Source organism: Pollachius pollachius, assembly GCF_949987615.1.
Source record: "Pollachius pollachius genome assembly, chromosome: 9".
In the NCBI taxonomy this organism is placed as follows: domain Eukaryota; kingdom Metazoa; phylum Chordata; class Actinopteri; order Gadiformes; family Gadidae; genus Pollachius; species Pollachius pollachius.
Window position 1 is genome coordinate 7,674,396 of NC_136942.1, and position 22,115 is coordinate 7,696,510.

At 44.3% G+C, this 22,115-nt stretch overlaps 1 protein-coding gene across 2 annotated transcripts in view; it reads right to left on the minus strand.

Annotated features, from left to right (window-relative positions):
* Window positions 1-19,423, minus strand: part of LOC307080100 (tumor protein p53-inducible protein 11-like) — a 28,618-nt gene extending 9,195 nt beyond the window's left edge. The window contains exons 1-3 of one of the 2 annotated variants that reach the window (XM_079742710.1): window positions 19,290-19,423; window positions 16,001-16,100; window positions 2,423-2,562 (exon numbers count right to left, since the gene is read on the minus strand). In XM_079742710.1, coding sequence (XP_079598836.1) covers window positions 2,423-2,551 — 129 coding nt within the window. In that variant the 5' untranslated portion in view covers window positions 2,552-2,562; window positions 16,001-16,100; window positions 19,290-19,423. The remainder of the gene's footprint in view (window positions 1-2,422; window positions 2,563-16,000; window positions 16,101-19,289) is intronic. The other variant, XM_079742711.1, reaches the window with a different exon arrangement.
* Window positions 19,424-22,115: the final 2,692 nt, after the last annotated feature.

Sequence of the window (22,115 nt, forward strand, 5' to 3'; positions counted from 1 at the left end):
GATTAGTGAAGTGTAATCTTATCTCTGCAAAAAACATACATTTATACATTCTATTACCAAAGTGCAACATTCATAAGAGCATATAGTTTTATGTTGTATGCTGGCCAAAATGTAGGTAAATATAAAACAGAAACACACAGAACGTGGGAGATTTATGTGAAAGTAGAATAAGGTATTTGAATATGGAGCAACTTCAACCAAGGATTGAAAGATTACAATTCAAGGTTATTTCTTAACATTTAGGAAAATATATAAACTTTTTTGCCTGAAATCCATATCACTGAAATCACGGTGCACATACATACATAATAAAAATACTGTTCATATAAATATTTATACTGTACACATCCATAACATACATACTGTACATACATACGCATGCATAGGAACCACGTTTGTTGATCTACTCTGTCTGGCTAAATAGATCCCTCCAGCCACACAACTGTCAGATGGCTGCCTCTGACGGGAACCCATAAATATTAATGACGGCCATGAGAAATGCACAACAGGAACCGGGCCTGAACCGAAGGCACAAGTCCGGTCCCGGGGGCTGTAGAGCGAGGAGGGAATAGGAAGAGGAAGAAAACACAAAGCCACAGTGCTTCGTCAGAGGAGTGAGCGCTGTGGTTCACACACCAGCACCCCAGCAACAAAGGGAACGTTTTTCTAAATAAGGACCCGCTGAAACGCGTCCCGTTTTAACTCTGAATCGTTAGAAAATCTCCTCCCAGTCAGGGAGAACAGACTCAATAGTGCTGATTAGTCACAATCATGGGTTGTAACTTTGATGATTGATCATCGTTTTAGTCACGTATCAAGTAGGAATATCAGATATATGCTGCTTAAAGCATTTAACATGAAAGCATTTGGTTGCACTTTTCTGCTTCACATCAACATCAAAGTGAATATAAATAACCAAGTAAAAACTTTTACTCTGCTGCTTATCAGACAAAGCGACTATTCATTTGTCTCTGGTAACTAGAGATGAGCTATTATCAGTGACACTCAATAAAATGAATGATTAGTGGATTACAAACGACATGTTAATTGCAGACCGTCTTAGATTTTAATCATGGATGTTGGATGGCTGGGGGCAACAATCTTAAAGTAGACAGTGCCTCTTCTCTTGGAGAGACACAACAATCGTCATCATCATCCTCACCAACATTATTACACGCTACCAGGTAAAACCAGTCACATGACCAAAGCTGTGCGGACAGCAGGTTGTAAAGTGTCAGCGGTCACCACCGTGACAACCAACAACAGACCATAATTCTGTCCTACCCGCTGGACCCTCGCGGCAGAACACACACGCGTGCTCCCAAGGACCGGCGCGGTCGCTCTTATCAGCACGCAGAGTGGACTGTTAACACAGGAAGACAGATGGGCAGAGGACTGCTGCAGCCCTTCCCGGCATTGTTTATAGAAGGGCCCCGGGCACCGACCCACCCCCCACCCCTCCAGCCCAACCCCTGTCATGCGGTCGCACGCGTTTAAGGGATGTGTGGTGGAAATCTGTGTTTTTATATTGAATTGAGAGACTGTAGTGCCGGTGCATCCGAGTCCGCCATTACCGGTGTTGTCCTCTGTCCTTGTATCCCCTCGTAAGGACTGGTCTAGAACCAAAACGCTGGAACTAATAAATGGGGTTGCGGTGTAAGCGGCCGAGTGGGGAAATGTTTTCATCGATACAGACACTCCACATGAATCATTTAGTGGCGTATGGAGGATATGGGCAGCCAACTATTCCTCTTCTATCCATCTCATGGCGATTGGAAAGAAACTAAACCATAGAGACTAAAGCCGGGAGGCAATGAAAGGGCTCCACTCCACTCCAAGGCGGGGTGGGTTAAAGAAGACAAACTCATGACCGAGAGATGAAAAACAGGAGCCGGCATCTCATTACTCCCCCTATTCTCTCCTCTCAGCTTCCCCTTCCTCTACATCATGCATTATTCAGAAATGTGAGAGCAGCCCTCCAATCTCTTGTACACTTGTCCTCAAAATGACATCGGAGATGGGAAAAGAAAACCGCAAACAAAGAGGGATCTGTGGAAGTGTGCCGTCATTATTTGTGTGTTCCTTGCCAATGTGCAGGCTGTGGATCTGTGATGAAGGAGCATGCCCTCTCCCAGTGGCTGTGTCCACATTAAATCAGAGGTGACGGGATATTAAAGAGGATGGGGACGTCCAGAAGGGGGCATCGCCAAGCGGAATGTAACCTCACAAAGGGGCCAATCACGTCACACACACTGACACACAATCACACACACACAATGAGTCAATATACCGGCTCGATGGTGGATTTTCCTATACGTATGAATTTAAGAAAAGGTAATGCATGTATGAATAATTAATGAAATCTGATGGATTTCTGTGAGCAAACATAAGTGTGCGAACGAGGATATAAATGATGAGGGACCTTGGAGCGGTGGACCTCGCCGTCGTCATCCTCTCCTCCCACGCCCAGGATCTTGCGTGTCTTCAGGCGGCTAACCAGGTCCGTCTGGCTGTGCTTCTTCATCAGTGGAGGGTGCTGCTTGTTGCTCATGGTGCACGGATCTAGAGCAGAGCAAAGACAAATGGTGAATGTACTGCATTTATATAGCGCTCTTCAAACCAGTGGCCACTTAACGTGCTTTACTTTGACTCATTAATGCACACATTTACACACCGACGTCAGTTAACCATGCAGGGCGACAGCCAGCTTGTCAGGAGCAGTCAGGGTGAGGTGTCTCACTCAGGGACACCTCGGCACTCAGCTATGAGGAGCCGGGGATCGAACTAGCAACCTTCCGGTTACTAGCCAACACCCCCTCCTGAGCCACATGCCGCACAGACTAGACAAATATCTACTTTTATACGAGTCAGATTTGAGTCAAATATATCATACAGACCTCCTTTATAAACCAAACTGAAACATTTAAACCAGAGTTTAATTATCCTGGCCCTGTGAAGCTTTGAGGGACGGCGGGAAGAAGTAGCAAAAAGTTGGAGGTCTGAAAGAAACATTCTGGGGCAGTGAGAGGGAAACCAAAGAGGATGAATTGTTTTTGAAGGATACAGGTCTGGTAGGAACTGTGGGGTTCATCTGGTCCTCTGGGGGAGAGAGGAGAGAGAGACAGAGACAGAGACAGAGAGAGGGGAGAGAGGGAGGGAGAGACAGAGAGGGGGAGAGAGAGAGGAAGAGGGGGAGAGAGAGTTCTACCCATCTCCTTTTAACTCTCCTGCAGGGCCTGACATGCGAAACATAATTATAGCAGAAGAGTCTGGATAATAGATGCCAGACAGATAAATAAAACATGTTTTCCCAGTCAAGCTGAGGAGAAGCATCCTCCAGGTACCCCGAGGGCCAGAGGTAGCTGCAGAGAGTTCATAAGTCACCACACACACACACACACACACACACACACACACACACACACACACACACACACACACTAATTCGAGCTAGCTGCACTGAAGTTCCTCACTGTTCAAAATCCATGAGGTCCCACTCAATATGAGAGCACACAGACAGACTGTGGTGTGAGACAGATTTCCAATGCGGGTCATGGGGGTACCAACCTGTGTTCCAGTTTCTGGACTAAACAGGCCTCACATGAGGGTCATTAATCTGCCCAAGCTACGTTTATATGGTCTCAAGATAGTCCACTGCTTGTTGCATTTCCTACAATAACTAGGAAGAACATTGGTCTCACATGGCCGTTATATCTGCATCATGAAGCCTGTAATCCAATTGCTTAAAGTATTCATGGGAGCGACTGTGGAGGACATAAGCAGTGATAAACAATGGCATGACTACGTAAGTAGTCACGCTGAGAAGAGAGAAGAGTCTCGTGATATTGACAGCAAAGCCCTAAAACATGAGAAGACGTTTGTGAAGAATTTGTTTCAGAATGATATGACGTTGGGCATGATTTCAGACACACAGACAGCACTTCAAATTGTTGTAACCATGCGAGATCTTTCTTCGTCCCACAGTCAAATGACAGTGGCAATTCATACAGGGTTGTGCAGAAACAACAACAGCATTTAGACTTAAAAGAAGCAGCAATAATACAAATATTTTTGCTTGTGTTATTGTTGAAAAGAGGAAGCAACATTACTGCACATAAATAATCTGCGCGTGTAGCTTGACGGAGCTGGTTGGTTTCAGTGTTCACAGTGCTGATTGCCTGGGGAAAGAAACCCTGCATCGGTCTCCACGTGACTGAGGCGGCGGCGCTTGCCAGACCGCAACCTTCCAACGCTGGGGTAGGCTCAGGTTCTGCAGCGAGGGGCGGGCGGTTCAAAGAGCGAGTTCAGCCAAACGCGCTGCTCTCTGCAGAGCGCTCCTGTCATGAGTGGAGCTGTGGCTACCTGTCTGAACGCTCTCTGCCGCTCCAGAGGAAAACCGCTGAAGGACCCTAAGGGAGACTCTGAACTTCTTCAGGAGCCTGAGGTGCTAACGAGGCTGCCTAGCACTTTCTCACCCGAGTGTCTGCGTGTGTTGAACACGTCAGGTCCTCTGTGTTGTGGACTCCCAGGTATTTAGAGCTGCTCCCTTTTGCACCATACACAGTGGCATTGATCCGCAGTGGTGTGTACGGTTTCTTTTGTTGTGCTCTCCTGAACTCCACAATCAGCTCCTTTGGCTGGGTGACATTTGTGAGGAGGCCGTTTGTCTGGCACCAGAGTGACAGCTCAGCCACTTCCTCCGGGAGGAAGGCACAGATGTAATCCTGTAATCAGCCTCCCAAAGCATTCAATGACGACTGAGCTCAGGACCACCGGTGGGTACTCATTCAGGCATGCTGGAGACACACTCTCAGGCACAGGGATAACAGTGAGGCGAACACCGGGTCGAGCTGATTAGCACGGGTCCTCAGTCCTTGCCTAGATACGCCATCTGGGCCTGCAGCCTTCCTGCCGTTTCACACTCGTCGGAGCCCACCCCGAGTCGTGCTCTGTCACAGAGAGTGGGCGCCCCTCCCCAGAGGTGGAACTCTCTCCAGCTGCTCTATAGCTCACCCGCACTAATCACCTGTTGGTATACCGGGAGTCCTTTAACAGACCCCCCTTCCCTCTGTTAAACTAGTGCATGACCAATGGTGCCAATTGACCAAGATAGAATCATAATATTGATCCGTAACAACAGCAGACCAATTAATTCGCTCTGCGACAAGGATTGTTATTGAAAAAGTGTGAGCGTTTTATGCCACAGATGCCTGTCTCTGTGGGCTGGTGAAGAACTGCTAGGTCTGACAGTGCCTTGGAACTATTGATCAGAGGTAATGAATAAAGCCCGGGTGGCTGATAGGAATAGGGAAATTGTTAAAAAGGACGACGGCATTGACTTCATTATAGGATTTGGTTCCCGGCTACGGAACAAACGAGAACATTTCGGCACATAGTATTTCCCGCCATGTGCTCTCAATACGTCCACCTGATGCATTCACTTAGATCAGATACCATTTTAGCACGGCCAAGTTCCATTCATTGGTTTAATTGGACTTCCTGGGGAGCATCAGCAACCGAAAGAACAAGCAAGATCAAGTGCAGAACAGAGAGCCTCTGGGTTTGAATGCGCTAAGGAGGTTAGCCTCCTACCAGTACGGCTCCATTAATCCGCTCATCCACACCGAGGGGAGCTAATGGTAAGGGCGTCTGAAACATTCCTCCATGAATATGCCTTGCACGCACAGAGTCTATTTGAAGTTCAGCAGAGTGTCATGAACATGTGTTGGGCCTTCTGTCGCTGAGTATGCCACATGCAGATCCCACGCGTCCAAACAGCACAGAGAAGCCAGGCTCTGCATCCTCTGTAGCATCTCTACCGCAGAACGACAGCCGCAGCCGTAGAAGGACAGGACAGGAGGAGCAGGGCAGTAATCCGGGGGAATCTCATGCACAACACACACACACCGACACACACACACACACACCGACTCCACAGAGGATTTTTTTTTTTTTTTGTTTCACAAATATAATGCCATTATGGCAAAGAAAAATAATTGACCTTGGGAGTTTTCTTGACTTCTTGACTTCCATCACGTCATTATAAACTGATTTCCGCTGTGGACCAGCAGTTATTACACATTTGAGTGAGACACTGGGTTGCAAACAGACCCACACCCAACCAAAAGAGGAAACACTGGTCCTCCATGAAAAGAAAGAATCGTTTTAGCACACCAACTCTGAGGCCTGTTTTAATGCCACGCTGTATTTGAAATGTAAATGTAGTAACGTCTCAATACTAAATAAATAACCCCAGTCATTCCCAGAATAAAGAAAAGCTGAAAACATAATATTATGGGATGCAGTGGTGGTCAAGGTAAGGAAAGAGGTGACGACACAAGTAAGACCGTCTATCTGCATCTTCAAAGCGGAAAAGATTCCTCCCAGATGCCAACACATGCACATCCGTCTCCCCGCTAGATGGAAAGGTCCTGATGCAGTTGCCTAGCAACACAGCTAATGGAACGGGGGCTTAGTTGTGATTGAAAATACTGTTGATGAGGTCTTTCCTCACATTCCCAGGCCGTCACTTTGCCGTTCTGCATAATGCCAGAGTGAGATAAGAAAAATAAAAGGCTTCAATCTGTATTCAGTCTGCTGGAGTGGAGGTGTGTGTTCGCAGGAACGGGCCAAGTGTGAAAACAACTCATTATTGGATTATTTCAAGGTTCATGGTTTTATAACCATTGCCTTGTGACGCATCCAAGGAATTAGTGTTGAATTGAAAGTGTTGAATTCAGTGATGAAATGCAAGGCCGTCAAAAGGTGTACGGATATTTTTACCGGTAATGATAGAGATACACAAACAGAGGGAATAGGGGTAATTCAAAGGAAGTAGCATAATAAATTATATAATTTCAAAACAAAGGGGTTTGATGGTATTGAACAGCAAAACATCCCTTAGTAGTAACATCCAACTCCTAGAACGAACGAGAAACAGCAACAGGGGACAATAAACTGGTGATGTTGTTTTGACAATCAATGGCGGTGTTCCCAAAAAACACTGTCATTGATTGTCAAAACAATCAATTGAAATAATTTTCTACAGAAATCAGTCTAAGGGTTACAATGAAAAGAACTTGAGTATTTCCTCTCCTTACAAGACCCTTGGGGTCACCTACACAAGCAGGTGATGACTAAGGCATCTCCAAGGGACACAGACTTCACAGGGCCCATACATTCATGAGGATTGTAAAACGGCTTCAATGGCTTTATGGAGAAATGTCTGCATGAGTCACAGAGGACTGATGACATACAAAGCCAGCTGTGGATGTAGTCAGTGGTCAAACCATGGGTTCCCTTTTTCTCTTTGACAAGATTAAGCATTGTCTTGGGCCGGATATGAGGATTAATCTGCTTGTGGTCCTTCCAAAGAAAAAGGGAAATGTACCTTCTGAGTTCAAGCGAACAGGGTTTAGTGAGAACTGAAATGTGCCCTCTGTTAAGGCTAACTGTGTAGCTGTAGGGAAATTTATCTACGGAAACAGCCATGGGTTGTTAATTAAGGAAAGCCTCTGCAGAATGAATAATTATAAAGAGCAATCCACATACATACATACATACACAAACAAATACACATAAAGATAAAAGATTGTAATTAAAATTATTGCCATGGGTGAAGCATAAAACAGCTTGCTGAGAAACCTTATTACAAAAGACCTTTGCCAGTTTCTCCTAATTTCTTGTTTCATTTTCTTGATCAAATGGAAAAATCCAACAGGAGCAGATAGACCGATAAGTATCTCTAACAGTGTTGGGTGAAAAAACAAAAGCTGGGGGGCTGAGACCAAGGATAGGGGTGAGAGGGTGAGCACAAGGACAGTGTTTTGCTCATAACAAAGCAGTCTCCATGGCCTAACCTGAGCAGCCAACGTTGGGTGGTTGGCCCGGTCAGAACAAAACAAACCACTGCTCGTTTGATTATATAACACCTTCCTTGGAGACAAGTCACCTAAATGTGGGGTTTGTCTGGATCATATCTTTCAAAAGTTTATAAAGTGCGGCAACTTAAAAAGAATGTCGTGAAATTGTTGAAATTGTTCCTAGTATTGGAACATCTCCATACGCCTCCAGTCTGCAGGCTTAGCGTTCAGTGAAATCCTGAGAGCTGATCGGAAACACAACCTCGGACTCGAGTCCAATAAAAGAGTACTAAAATAAAACAGAGACTTATTCGGATGCTTGACAGTCCAGAGGAATTACTTCCAGCAGATGGTGTAGTATCTGGGTTTATTTGCGCCTAGCCTTTTACTATATACAAACGCGTTGTTCTATACTTTTAGGTGGAAAAAAAATGAATCCCTCCCTGAGGCAAAGCAGACCACCTTGTCGTGGCCCGAGTGGCAGAGCTCCGCAGAAGAGGACAGACACAAGGCCGTCTGGGGGGGGAAATGGCATCGGCTTGTCAACGCTACATTATGGTGTTTAGCTAAACACTGCTGAATCCACTTTCCCTGCAATAAACCACACAAAATTATAATATTTTGATCAGGGACTTCCCCAGCCTTATTCTTCTCGTGGCAGCAGAAGACCGAATTCTGCTGTTGTTAATCGACTCCTGTGTTAATGATGCACAGGACAGTGTTGGCCTGGTCTTTGCTCAGCAACACTACGCCTGTTTAATAGCGAGCCAGACAGTTATTGCGAGGGCTTGTAGGCAAGCAAACAGATCCAATTTAGTGGAAGGCTTTAGGACGTTAATAACTTCATCAGGCATGTCCTTTATTCATTCAGCTCATTAGTGTGGAGGATTTAATCAGAAAAAATGTGTCTGAGTAACGGACGTCACGCACCGCAGCCCCCAAAAGCCCCGGGGCGCATCTGGAGGCGACTAAGAGGCACATCCGTACACTCCTCACCTGTTGGCGGGCCAGAGAACATCCCGTGCCAATTCCCCACACTCATGAACAATGGCTTCCCGAGCCTTCACAGGAGCTTAGCTGGATGGATGACGCCGACGACGGGACTAGTGTTGATGACACGGCAGCCCAGCTGGTAGTTTTCAACACCACCACTCCCGCCTCACCGCCCGGCCACCCCCGCTGAGCCCTCACCCCGGGGGGGGGGGGGGGGGGGGGGGGGGGGGCCTCCTGACTTTGAACACCTCTTCCGGCATGTCAGTCCAGCTCAAGATTAAAGCAATGTCGTACACCTCAATGTACAGCTCAATACAGCAAATGTTGCAATTGTTTCATGTTGTTGTTGTATAGATATAATGGATTCTTTGTGACTGCCGGGGATGAAATATCGCTTAATTGCTTTACCGTGTTGAGACTGGCCCTGCCGAGCGCAAATAGCAACCCAGATAAGCAGAGAGGAAGATGTGTTAATTATGAGGGTTAGTCTACTTAAAAACTGTGAGGTGATAGCACTGTAGCAAGTTATTTACAAGTGTTGCCGTTTAGCAAAGAACTATTGGAATTGCTCCAACATTAGACACTTGGATTTGGATTATAGTAATTTCAAAAAGCTAACGTGAATGCCGTTTCAGATGGGCCGGTGCCAAATGCACTACTAAATGTAGGCGACGACTACTTCCAGTGGATTCGGACTAGCCAAGAGTAGCGCTACGTAGCCACCCCTGCCGCCGCAGCTGCGTCTGAGTGGGCCGCCTGTGATTGTTTGTGGTTTCCATCATGTTTGAGCTACAGCTCCCCACGGCTGGTCCACTAAACAGCTAGCGTGGGACCGGCTGGGGCTGGGATGAGGTAAAACACAAGTGACACTTCCTGCACACACACAGCTGGGAGGTGATTCATCCTCACTACAAGACAGAGGCCCCCCCGAGAGGTAAAGGCACACGCACCTACACAACACAGGCCCACAGGGGAGAGGAGGTGAGAGAAGAAATCACCATTCTAATCCTGCACGTTGGGGACCACTGGTAGAGGTGTGAAGACGCAGAACTCGGCCTTCTCCTTCTCTGCCGTGAACAACAAAACCGAGCCGGGTGCCATCGACAGGAAGGTAGAATCATTGCCACACAAACACACACATGCAGCCATAATTACATTATATATCTGGTATTATTTTAAGCTCATGAGCAATAACATAATAGCAGCCTCACAGCGAGAGTGGAAAAATAATAATACAGGCTTAGTGTGTGTGTGAAGTCAATCCGTCAAGGGCTGTAGACAGAAGACCTTATTGTTGGGCAAATTCTACCCAGGACACTAGAGGGCTGGGAGATTAGTGCATACATTCAGGGAATGTATCTGTGCTACTACCGTATGATTGATTACCAGTGTTATTGTCCGTTGGGCTCGGCTAGCAAAGCGAACACCCCGTGGTGATTAACTAGAGGTTCAGGCATCAGGAGAGGTCAGATGTTGGTTGCCATTGGTAACAGCCAGTGAAAGTCTCATTATTCATTGATTTAATGAGAATTTAATGATGCGGAACACATTGGGTTTTTTTGTGAGGGTGGAAACTTTTTTTTTTTTAACATAGGGCCGCTTCACAAGTGGGAGAAAACCAGGTGTAGCACATAGCATGGGCCTGTTTGACTTTACCCTTCTATTGACCACCTGTGAAAAGGGTCCATTAGATTCCAGTGTCTCAAATTTCTGGGGTAAAACAAGCAAACTGACAAGATTCCTGTGTATGAGAAAATTCCTGGGCTAATCGAACCCTGACTCCGTATAAGGATGTTCACGTGTTGTGTGCATTAACACTTCAGCGCCAGGGTATTCAGAATAGGGGACTATTCTTCTTCATCATACTTTAAAAGAGCCCAACGTGAGGAATTATAATAGCCTGCTTGGTTTGACAATAACGAAGAACAAAATTAACTCATTTTGTAGAAACCTGAAACAATGAATAATTACTCTGAATTTCTAAAGCGTTAAGCAGCAAATGGTTGGTAATTGTACTTTGAAACATTGTGAAGCAATTTGATTGGATTTGTGATGATTCATTCACAGTTTAATCCTTTCAGCACTCAATAATAATAATAATAATAATAATAATAATAATAATAATAATAATAATAGCAAGGCATTGGTGCATAGCTGTCTACTAGTAGTAGAGCTGTATCATAGGCCATTACTATTGCATCAAGATGAAAAGTTCCACTACTATTTTTAGACTAATGGGTAACCCAAGGCTGGACATGTTGACAAGTCCATGGCCATAAAACTCTGGAAGCTCATTTCAGATAGAATCTGGTCCACGAGTGCGTGACCACACACACATTAGTGTGAAACCTAGAGATAACCTGGAACAACAGGTGTCATGCTAAAAAAGGCGACTTTAATGGAAGCATGACAAATCACAATATGTTGGACAACAGTCCAATAACAATAGTCCCTCTAAAACAGGCAGCATCGATAACAGAAAGGGTGCCTTTAAAAGCACTCAAAATGGATTCCTGCCTGCGAGCGTGTGGTGGGTTCAAAGCGAAGCAGAGATCTAGGCCTAATAAAGTAATAAGGATATGCTACTTCAATATGGGCACATCTGTGGTACAACACACTTAACAGTTGTACATCGAGTACAGGATGTTTGGTTCCCATCATGAACACAAATATACACACAGATGGGCGAGCACGATTTCATCCATCAACTGAATATCAGTGAAGTACAACCAGTGCAATGAGCATTCGAGCATTGTAAGCATGAACTCTAAAGACATTAGCTGATAAATGGATATAATTCCTTGATCGTTCCATTTGTTCTATTTGAGCATTATCAACCAAAACAAATTCTAATACCAATTTACCCAAACTAGGGTATACACTGCCTTTATAGTTTCACTCTACTAGGTCCAATTATAATCAGGTTGCGCAAAACACCACCACAAGTGTTATCTTAGCTGAGTACCCTCTTCAGTTTAATGGAGGATAATTTACAACTGCCATTATTTGTTCAGCCTCCTCTTCAATGGCTTTGAAATTCAGAATTTCTTGTAAAAGTGCCACAAGCTCGAATGACAGGCCAAGACAAACCTGCATCGGCTTCACTCCCTTGACACCAACTGACGGCAGAGAGTGGAGCATCTCGACCCCCCTGGGAGCGACACAAGCCGCCTGTTGACAGTCGATTCTAGGGTCTGCAGTACCTGCTAACCTGGACAACGTCCAGCTCCTTACAAACCCTCCCCGAGCCGCCATCTTCTCAATTATGTCAGACTCCCCGTCTGCTGGCTGGCCGCACGCTGCTTCGTAATCCCCTACGAAGCGGTTTGAGTCTAGGCGGGCAGTTGAAGGAGAAAATACTAGCCAGTTCAGGCATTCAACCGTAGTGGCGTCAGCAGGCAAGTTCATCATAATAGGATCGACGGGAGAGTTTGACTGTCAATGAAAACCGACCGCTCACTGTAGATATAAACCGTCCGGTGACCTTCTACTGCGAAACGCTGTCGAAGATGCCGAGGATTCAGAAAACAAGTCGTTGTTTGCTAATGAACCCGGTTTACTAAACGGACACCTGGTTGCTAGGCGACCAGTTGGACGACATAGGGCCTTCGAACGAGGGCACACTTGGCACGACGGCAACGATTTAATTTCCTCGCCAAATGCGAAAAACCCTGGCTGAGAATATGATACGAGTCCCCTGGCTTGGCGTGCAGGACGCATCGCATTAGTGCCTTTAGTCTCACTCATGTCAACGCTAGTTAAAGATTCACATTTCCCTTTTAAGACTGAACTGAGGGTTTCCTTTACAGTGGTACACACGTAAAGTTATTACTATATGCGGTATATATATAGATCTCTTATGGCTCAGAGAAAACAAATCTGACAAGGTTAACGTTTGTTCAGGTGCATAGGCATACAGATTGACAGATTACTCTGCTGTTACTGATACCAGCCAGACTCTTGAACTTCGTTGGAAAGCGCATGAGTGTCCGTACATCTTCGATGAGAGCACTATGGTTTAAATCTAATTACATTCATGTGTACATTAATTACGATAAAGTCCCTATAATTATAAAAATGAAACATAGATATTTCAATCGGATGAACCTTGATGAAAGGACATATCCCTCTCAATTCTAAGGCAATGTAATGAGACACTTTGGCAATGAAACAATCACACCTTGAGCCTGAGCATCTTTGGTCATGGAGTGTTTGTCTTATTGGAAGCATGGCCATGTTGGGAGGCAGTGGAATACTTTTGCCTCCCTGAGCCCCTCTCTTGTCTGGTAGTTTCTAGGTTAAGGAGGACCTGGAGGACGAGCCCACAAAGGCAATTTCCACACACCGATGTGTTGTGTTGCTCTAAATGAAATGAGGTTAGATAGATTCAAAGACCCGTATTAACACAAAGCATACAGATTTTTCTGTTTTGGCTCAATTTGCAACCAGAGTTTCCCAAATGACCAATTAAGATGTTGAACAACATCTGTCAACATCAAATAGTTAAAGTGGTTGAGTGGTCTTTAGGTGTAGTTGGAAGTGCCACAACACGTGTTTTCATATCTAATTCCGATTGCAATCTCTGCCCTGTTCAATCCCTGTGGGATGATGGAGGGAAAAAAAACATCATCCCACATTCCTGGTTTGCAGAACAATGTTGTACACCACCAAAAAACGTGAACACCTGCGCAAAGGGTTCTGCTCACATATTATTGGGATCTCCATACACCCCTCCCCCCTCTCCCACTGCAAATAATCAAAGGTTATGGACGACAAAAAATCAATAGCAGAGGCATCTGTTATTTGCTTTGTCTGATCAACGGAGGCGATGTCCTCATCACGGTGTGCAGGTAACCCACACAACAAGACCAAACAAGGAAGTATTGGGCTATGAACTGCGACATGCCTAGTTCGAACCTGCCTCAACTATCCCTTTTCTCTGCTTATGAGATGCATTGAATGATCGCAAGACAGAATTGATTTATTCATTCGGTTTTAAAAGCCCCTTTCCTGTGGCTCAGAAGAAAATAAAAAAAAGGTGTGAAAAACGTGACGCATGTTCAGGTGGGTGGGCAGAAAGGACGGCTTCCCATACTGATGACTTTATTATAAATACTGGCTCACACTCCTGTGTGTATGTGCAAGTTCAATGAAAGAAAATACAATTGCATTGCTAGCTCCACCTGCATTCACTGCCTAGGCAACATTAACAATTTCAGTCAGACAAAGCATCAAAGAGGACTGCATTCTTGTTCTGCTACGGTAGAAATCAATAGTGCCTCATTCCTAATCAGACCTGTTTGTATTCCCTGAATGCCTGATAGCCATCTTAAAATATCTGCCACGTACAACCAAAACACAACCTCTTAGCAATACATTATCACTGATTTTTCATTGCCACCCAGATTGTCAACACTTAAATCCTGATCATTGTATGCAAATTGACTGAGATTGAGTATCTGGTTAAGTGCTTTACAATGCTGATATGAGGGGCTTGCAGTCTTTGTTTACACTCATATCTTGCTAATCAGGTTATTTTCTTTTCACTCAATGAGTGGAGGAGGTCTGAGGGCTCAGTAGTGTTTACATGGAAACAACCAGGTGGGAAAGAGCCTAAGAGAAAGCAGCCACTGCATGGCTTTACAGGGATAATCAGGAGGAGCTAGGCTTTCCTTTGTTACCTTGGCATGGACATGTTTAAGGTGATATTGTGGGAATTAGGGTGTTGCTGATTAGACTAAAAGTTTTGACACAGTGGAACCCTATCTCATCAAAGTGCAGTGGACCCTGGCCTATTAAAGTGCAGTGGAACCTATAAGCACTAAAGTGCAGTGGAACTTTCTTTGATACATCAAAGTGCAGTGGAACCCTGACCCATCAAAGTGCAGTGGAACCCTGACCCATCGGAGCGCAGTGGAACCCTGACCCATCGGAGCGTAGTGGAACCCTGACCCATCGGAGTGCAGTGGAACCCTGACCCATCGGAGCGCAGTGGAACCCTAACACATCGGAGCGCAGTGGAACCTTGACCCATCAGAGTGCAGTGGAACTGAATATCCAGACAGACATTCAGAAATACATTCCTTTGAAGACATTACCATAACACGCGGTACGCGCAATAATTTCCAAACGCTACCGAAGCAAACGGCAGACACATTAGCAGCCGCGCAGAGCAGCCTACCCCCCCCAGGACAGTGGGAGCCCAACGTGAGAGATGAACCACTGCTGCTCCAGTCCTCCCAGCAGCAGGAGGTCTATTAAGGGAGGGAAAATGCCGTCCTGACTTGAACAAGTCATGGAACAAGTCAACATTGAAATACATTGTTGTTTATGTGGTTCGCAGTCACAAACTATGTGACCTACATTACGTGAGGACATGCATATTGCATTACCCACATAATAGTTAACCGTTAGCAAACACGTATCCGTTGATCGTTTATGTGTGGTTTTATATGTTTGTCAACACATTATATCGAGTCAAGTCAGGGGTTTGGAGGCAAAAATGAATGATTCATAAAAATATTTGATTGGATACTTTTCACACTGGACTAAATGCCTTATTTGTCACGGTTCTCTGTCTGATATTCTTTCACCATCTCTGGTGTTCAGAAAAACACACCTTTTCCATGTTTTGCATGCGGCAGTGCAGACTTCAGATGCGTCACAATGACTGGTGTAATAAATACGTTCATGCTTCACTCAAGCTACCCGATAAAAAGAAGATATGTGAAAAATCGATAAAAATTGTCCCTCTAGTTGTTTAACCATTTAGATACTTTCCACTGAGAGCAGGGCAGCAGCACTACATTATAATACACTGCAGTGTTTTAAAACTCTTTAGTCGGTACTCGGGCCTACTCAGTCCTACTGTGCTATGAGTGGAAGCCTCTGCTTCGAGCTTCTCTGGCGCTTGCCCAGGCATAAACACTATGCTGTTGTACGGTGTACCAGTCATGACAACGTTTGACCTGGCATTCAAATGCCCGGGCATAGTAACACAGCACTGAAAGGGTACTTTGTCCAAAATGAGCAACGTTAGGAGAAATGTGACACCACATCTCCAAGAACATAACAATAAAATGATGGCTCACATGACCATGCAGAACGAGGGACTAAATTGGAAGGCAAATAAAAGTGTGACTTACAGGGTCGAAAGGCTCGCAGGCAAAGAGGGATGAGGGGTTTGCGCCTAGCTCCTAACCCCTGCTGCTGGTAACTCTAAACCCCCGGTTCTTTGCTTGGAACCTGTCAAGAAGATGAAGGTCAAATCGTATTAGAAAACATATTCCAAAAACCTGGTCAAATACTACAGTACCCCAGCAGAAATCCACTATTTTTGTTGCGAAAGGGGATGGACAAGATGGCCTTAGTCTAATGTCTTCCCTTCCACATTGGTTGCCAAGCTACACACCATGACCACACACGTCAGGTGGAATATAGGAAATCAAAGTATTCTCGGAAGATGTGGAAGGCGGCGAAACACAACACCTGCCACTGCCTGAGGGGATACTTTTGGATCCAGACATTTCTTTCCCCTTCACTACACATCGACAATTCAATTGCTCATCTCTAGCAGAATTGTGGCCCCATCCTCTCGACACCCTAGCCAGCGAGTAAAGATTGGTGACCCTGGGAGTGCAATGAAACGCCAATATCTACAAAGAAAGCCGATCAACACATCACATAGTCTGTGACTCCCATTGTGGTGAAGGCAGAGGCACATCTGCCTCAGCCTCTGCCTCATCCCACCGCTGAGACACACTAGCACGCCCGCCATGCCAAGGTAATGAGTCAAAAGAGGAACGGGGGATAGAGCCTTCCTCTGTAATGGGACCGCTGCTGGCCATAGCCCCCAGAGAGAAGATGAGAGATAAACCAAAAAAAACATATATAGCCAAGTAAAGCATTCCTTGGCTGAATAAAACGTGTCTGTTGCCATATTTCTGTTTGGCTCAAAATAACACAATTGGCTTTGTTGTTTTCAAGAAAATTGGAAAAAAAACTAGGAGTTCAAAGACGTGCCGTTGACACGATGTGGACACGTGACTAGTAACCGGTCCTCTTCGTCTCATCGAGAAAACAAGATGCAGAATAGAAAGGAGCCAGCCTTCTAAGAACCATGATGGTCAGTGAAGTGCTGTGGCCTACCGTGTCTCAGCTCAGACCCAAAAACGTCTCAGCTCAAGTGATAAGTTTACATTGTAAGGACCCAATTGTCTGTCACATTGTAAATAGCTCCAGACAGGCCAGACTTCAAGGTCTTCGTGCAGTCGGAGATGGCTAGTGAGAAGGAATGCTACTTATTCGCCTCGCGATTAAAAGTTAAAAAGGGAGTCACCATCTGTTTGGGCTCGCCCACCTGCTGAATGCAGGGACCCCCCAGAGCTTTGTGGGAGATGGCCGACAGCTAGGCTCTCTCCTACACATTTTTTTAAATAACTTCTTCAACCCTGACTGAAAGGTACTGTAGGTTAGATTCATAGCATCGACTGAGAGAGCGCTGAATAGAGCAGGAGAGAGATCGATTTTGAGGCTTAACACAAAAATAGTTTCCGCCATCGCTCCCTCTACGTTACTCAGCCATTTAGAAATGTTGTACACCTGTGATTGAATTCTGAATTGGCTTATACAGAGGAAGGCAAGGTCAATTTGAAAACAGATATTCTCACGGAACATTTCATTCACTAACATCCTACGGCTGGCCTATGCATTTCCAAAAAATGACTAATTATTAATCTTAAATTATATCTATAGATAACTGGTTATAATTGGTTCTTCAATGCATATTCGACAAGATACATTTGGAGGTGCTTGAGAGACTAGTCAAAATAATGTTTAATTGAGAAGCCAATAGTTCTTACAAATCAACTATGTCTACCTCAGCATTGAGAATGAGCTGATCAGAACTATAGCTACTCTAATGGCTGTTATTTGTTTTATTCCATTAGTGATGGTTCCATTGTCTGACGTTAAACATAAGAAAGGAAAGGAAACTCAATTTGAAGTATCTTTAAAACAGACGTCTACCAAACAGCTACTCATCCATTCTATAATATTGACACAATGCACCAATTCGGTCACCATGGGCACCCAAGACATACAAATCTTTAATTCGCTTTCCATTAGTTGGTCCAATTAGTATAACTTTGGCAACTGCATAGTCGTTAAGGATTGCAGAGGATAGATCCAAAAGATGACAACTCAGCTAAAATCTCGATAATTTGAAGAAAGAAGCTTTGAAAGCAACTTTGTATCTTTGGTATTACGATCATCTTGTTTGTCATTTGACCATCCATATATGTGAATACAACATTTACAGGAACATATTGTCAGCAATGTTGAGCAAATAAAAACAATTATAAGCTATAAATATATTTTTGTTATTTTAGTTTTTTGTAAACATTAAAACATGTTTGTTACTGTTCTTCAAATGGTGTTGGCCTATATGGTTATAAAAGAGTAGGCATATGTGGAGTGGTGCCGGGTGCTTCTATCTCGAAAAAAACACCCACGTCTGACAACAAGCAGATACCCACACACCATCTTATAGTACTATATCAAGCATCTCACCACTTTCATCTCTGTAAGGTATAGATAGTACTCTCGCTTTCTTAGCTTACAAGTGATGCGGGTTTTTTTGCCATTCTTTCAGTCTGCTCTTCACTTGAAAGTCTGTGTGAAAAGGCGTTTCTTGTGGTTATTCAAGCTCCTCTGAAACTGTTGCTGCAAACAAAGTCCTCTTGCAGCTCTGACAGCTCCCGCGTTTTACACCCTCCGAAATGTCAGTAATCGCTACAGGACATACACACGCACACGCACAAGAATACATGCGTTGTTTATTAAAAATAAAGCTTAAGGAAGAAGCCTCTTTTGAAATAGTTTTGAATTGACACAATTCGCAGTTATATGTTTAAGTCAAAGACCGATTTTATCTTTCTTCACTCCCACATTCAGTTGCGAAACATGAGAACTTGGAAGAACGTTACAGATGTTAAAACCCCTTCTCTAATAGCCTAGGTTCAGGAGAATAAACATGTTTTCTGGATTACGCTGTAACTTTGTATCCTAATTGGGTTGGCTGAGTGATTGGTGGGGGCTTAAACGTGCGTCAATTGTTAAATTGGTCGTTTAAATTCAATTCAGTGTTGGTTTAATCTCGCATAGCCAAGCACATGTCTCAAACAAAAGTAGGACCTAATAGAAATACATTGTCGATAGATATTTGAATATAGCAAAGATTAACCTCCTGCAACGTGTTTTGTAACACGTTTGTCATAAATAGCTTACTAACTTTCTAAGACCTTTAATATATATTAAAAAAAAACAATTCAACAAGTCATGCGTCTAGTCCGCACCAAAATCAAGGTCTGGTGGAAGCTATCACGAACGAGTGTCAAAAGCGAATACAATTTAAAAAAAACTGAAACAACTTACGAAGCAGGAGCTAGAATTGCAGTTTTAGTCCAGGGAAGTGAGCGCGTAGAAGCGTGTTTCAAGCGCGCACATTTGATAGGTTTAACATCGCTCCGCTGAGTGCTTCAAACCTCGGTCAGCAAACAATCCGATGGAGCTCCGCCGCTGGGCTACCGTAAAGACATGCGCACTCCTAAACGCGCACATGGACATTTGGACATTTACCGTAACTTGTAGGTACTAGGTATTATAGCCGCTTTAATTTTTTCTGAGGAACGATCTTGTTTATAGTTTTTATGCAAAGCCATTAACCAACTGTAAACTCTTTCGCAAATGCATGGTAATACATTAAGGTGTCAAAGATTAAGCCGTCAACGTGTGGCATGACATCGATGAAAACATTTCCTTCAGATAGTCCACATTTCATTTGAGGCTTAGCAACAGACAACATATATGAACTGTGTGCCAAGCTTTAGGAATAAGCATAGAGGCATGGCAGGTATGACATTATTTTCACGCACACTCACGGCTGTCAAATTTGCTACTTATTCATTCCATGCCCCACGAATCCAATCTGACATCATAGCCTTCACCGATTTTCCAAAACCGTGTGTTTGTGTGTGTGTGTGTGTGTGTCTCCTTCGCTGTGTTCCATGCGTATTTCCCTCCAATCGCGTGTACAACCAATCAGTAGTCAAACAATCAAACAAACAAACAAACAAACAGTGTAGATGAGCGCACTAGGCTTTAAATGAAAGCCTAAATGATGCCTGGCTCTTATCAGCTCCCCTCCTATAGCCATTAAAGCTCTTTAACAGCATACATCTTGTTATGACACAGACTGCTAACAGAGCTTAGTATTTATTTTTGATGTATTTATTCGTTGTTTGCTTCAAATGTGTTGTTATTGGTTTCAATATCACATACTGCAAAATGTAATGGCCCATTCTCTTTAAGACAACAAAGACATCACTCTGCTTTACTCTTCTCTTATGCAGACATTTAGTTTAACCCCCCCCCCCCCACACACACACACACACACACACACACACACACAGAGAAAGCAGCTGGAGCTTAGACTGAAGCAACTATATATTGTTGTTTGTAGTGGATGGAAGGTTTTAACTTAGTCTTAACTTAGCCTATTTTTTTTACCAACTGTAAAATCGTTCCCAAATGCATCGTAATACATATTAAGCTTTCTAAGATAAGCCATCAACGTGTGACATGCCAAAGAAATCGACATTTCAGATAGCCTACAATTCCCTTCATCTCCCATCAAGCTTAGCAGCAGACAACATAAATGAACTGTGTGCCAAGCTCTAGGAATGAGCTGAGAGTATGACGGCATTATTTTCACACACACTCACGCCTGTCAAAACACATTCAATCCAGCCGCAGGAATCCAATCCAACATCATGGATGTTTACATCTAGATGTAGGCCATTAAAGAGCTTTCTTATCATTCTGTGTCATAACAAAATGGAGGCTATTAAAGAACTCTCTTATCAGTCTGTGTCATAACAATATCTGGGCTATTTAAGAGCTTAAATGGCTATAGGATGGGAGCGGATAAGAGACAGGAATAATTGAGTGTGCACAACCACTGCCCTGTGTGGTGGGGGGTGTAGGCGGTGGTCATCATCATAACTGGAAGGAAAGGACAACACCGTCAATGATGATGAGACGGTCTTCCTTTGAAACCGTGGCAGTTAGCACCCACCGCAGCCACTAATGGCGAGCCAAGCGTCAGGGAATAACGGAGGAGGTATCTGGGGACCAGGAACAAACCATTTGTTCTATTATACAAGCAGATGCTGAGGGGAGAAGCCTAATGATGATCAAACCACCGTTCGGTGTACATTTTCTCCCTGTGCATAAAGTTTCCGGGCCCCTGAGATATAGGTCTTTGTGTTTCCTTTGGTACTATAGCCTATTCCTTGCTTTCATCTCTAAACCATGCCGTGATGTACTGATATGGTAATGCTGGCTGTTGTCAGTCTTCAGCATTTGCCTTCAGACAGAGAGAGGACAAGGGTTAGTGGGGGCTCTCGAGAGACCCTAACCAGCTGGGCCCTGGGTCTGTCTGTTTATCCACCTGGGACAATTGCGGTCCCCCAGTCCCCCTCCCTCGAAGGGCCAGCTGTGGGTATTTATTTCAAGCGTTATTAAAATGCAGTGGCGTATTTTCTTTCATATGTCTCTCTCGCCTAGATCTGAGTTCACTATTTTCATTTATTCAAATTAAAACCTTGGAGTACATCATGTAGTCATTCCTGTTCAATAATATGGCCTGTAGACATGGGGAAATATTGCTGTACACGTGAAGGGAAGGGGATTGCTAGAAAGCAACATTGAGTAAAGAAGGGTCAGGAATAACACCTGAAACATTAACTTTTAATTTTGCTGTATCCTATATGTTAGCAGCATACCAAACCTATGTGTTGTATTAAAATACAAAGCTTTGGTATTTACAAAGGGCACGCAGAACTCTGGCGGGGATGAAACTATAAAGTATCTAATCTGGTCTCCTTACAGTAGGCCCGACAGTGACATTGGTTCATTCCACGTTTGATTAAATGTCATCTCAAGTCGTGCCATCTTATATTAAGGAACACATAGCCCTTGTTGTTCTGGGAGACAATCAGGCTTAGTGACCCATCGTGTTGCTCTAATGAATATTCGAGAGCATCTTCGTGCCTGATCTTACCGGAGAACATGGAGCTATATATAGAACTATAGTGTTTGTTTGATGTCAACCAGCATTTGGCCCATGGTGTGAAATTAGAGATGAAAGAGGGAACATGGTGTCCGGCCGGCTGCTTTGTGTAGGGTGTCAATAGGTCG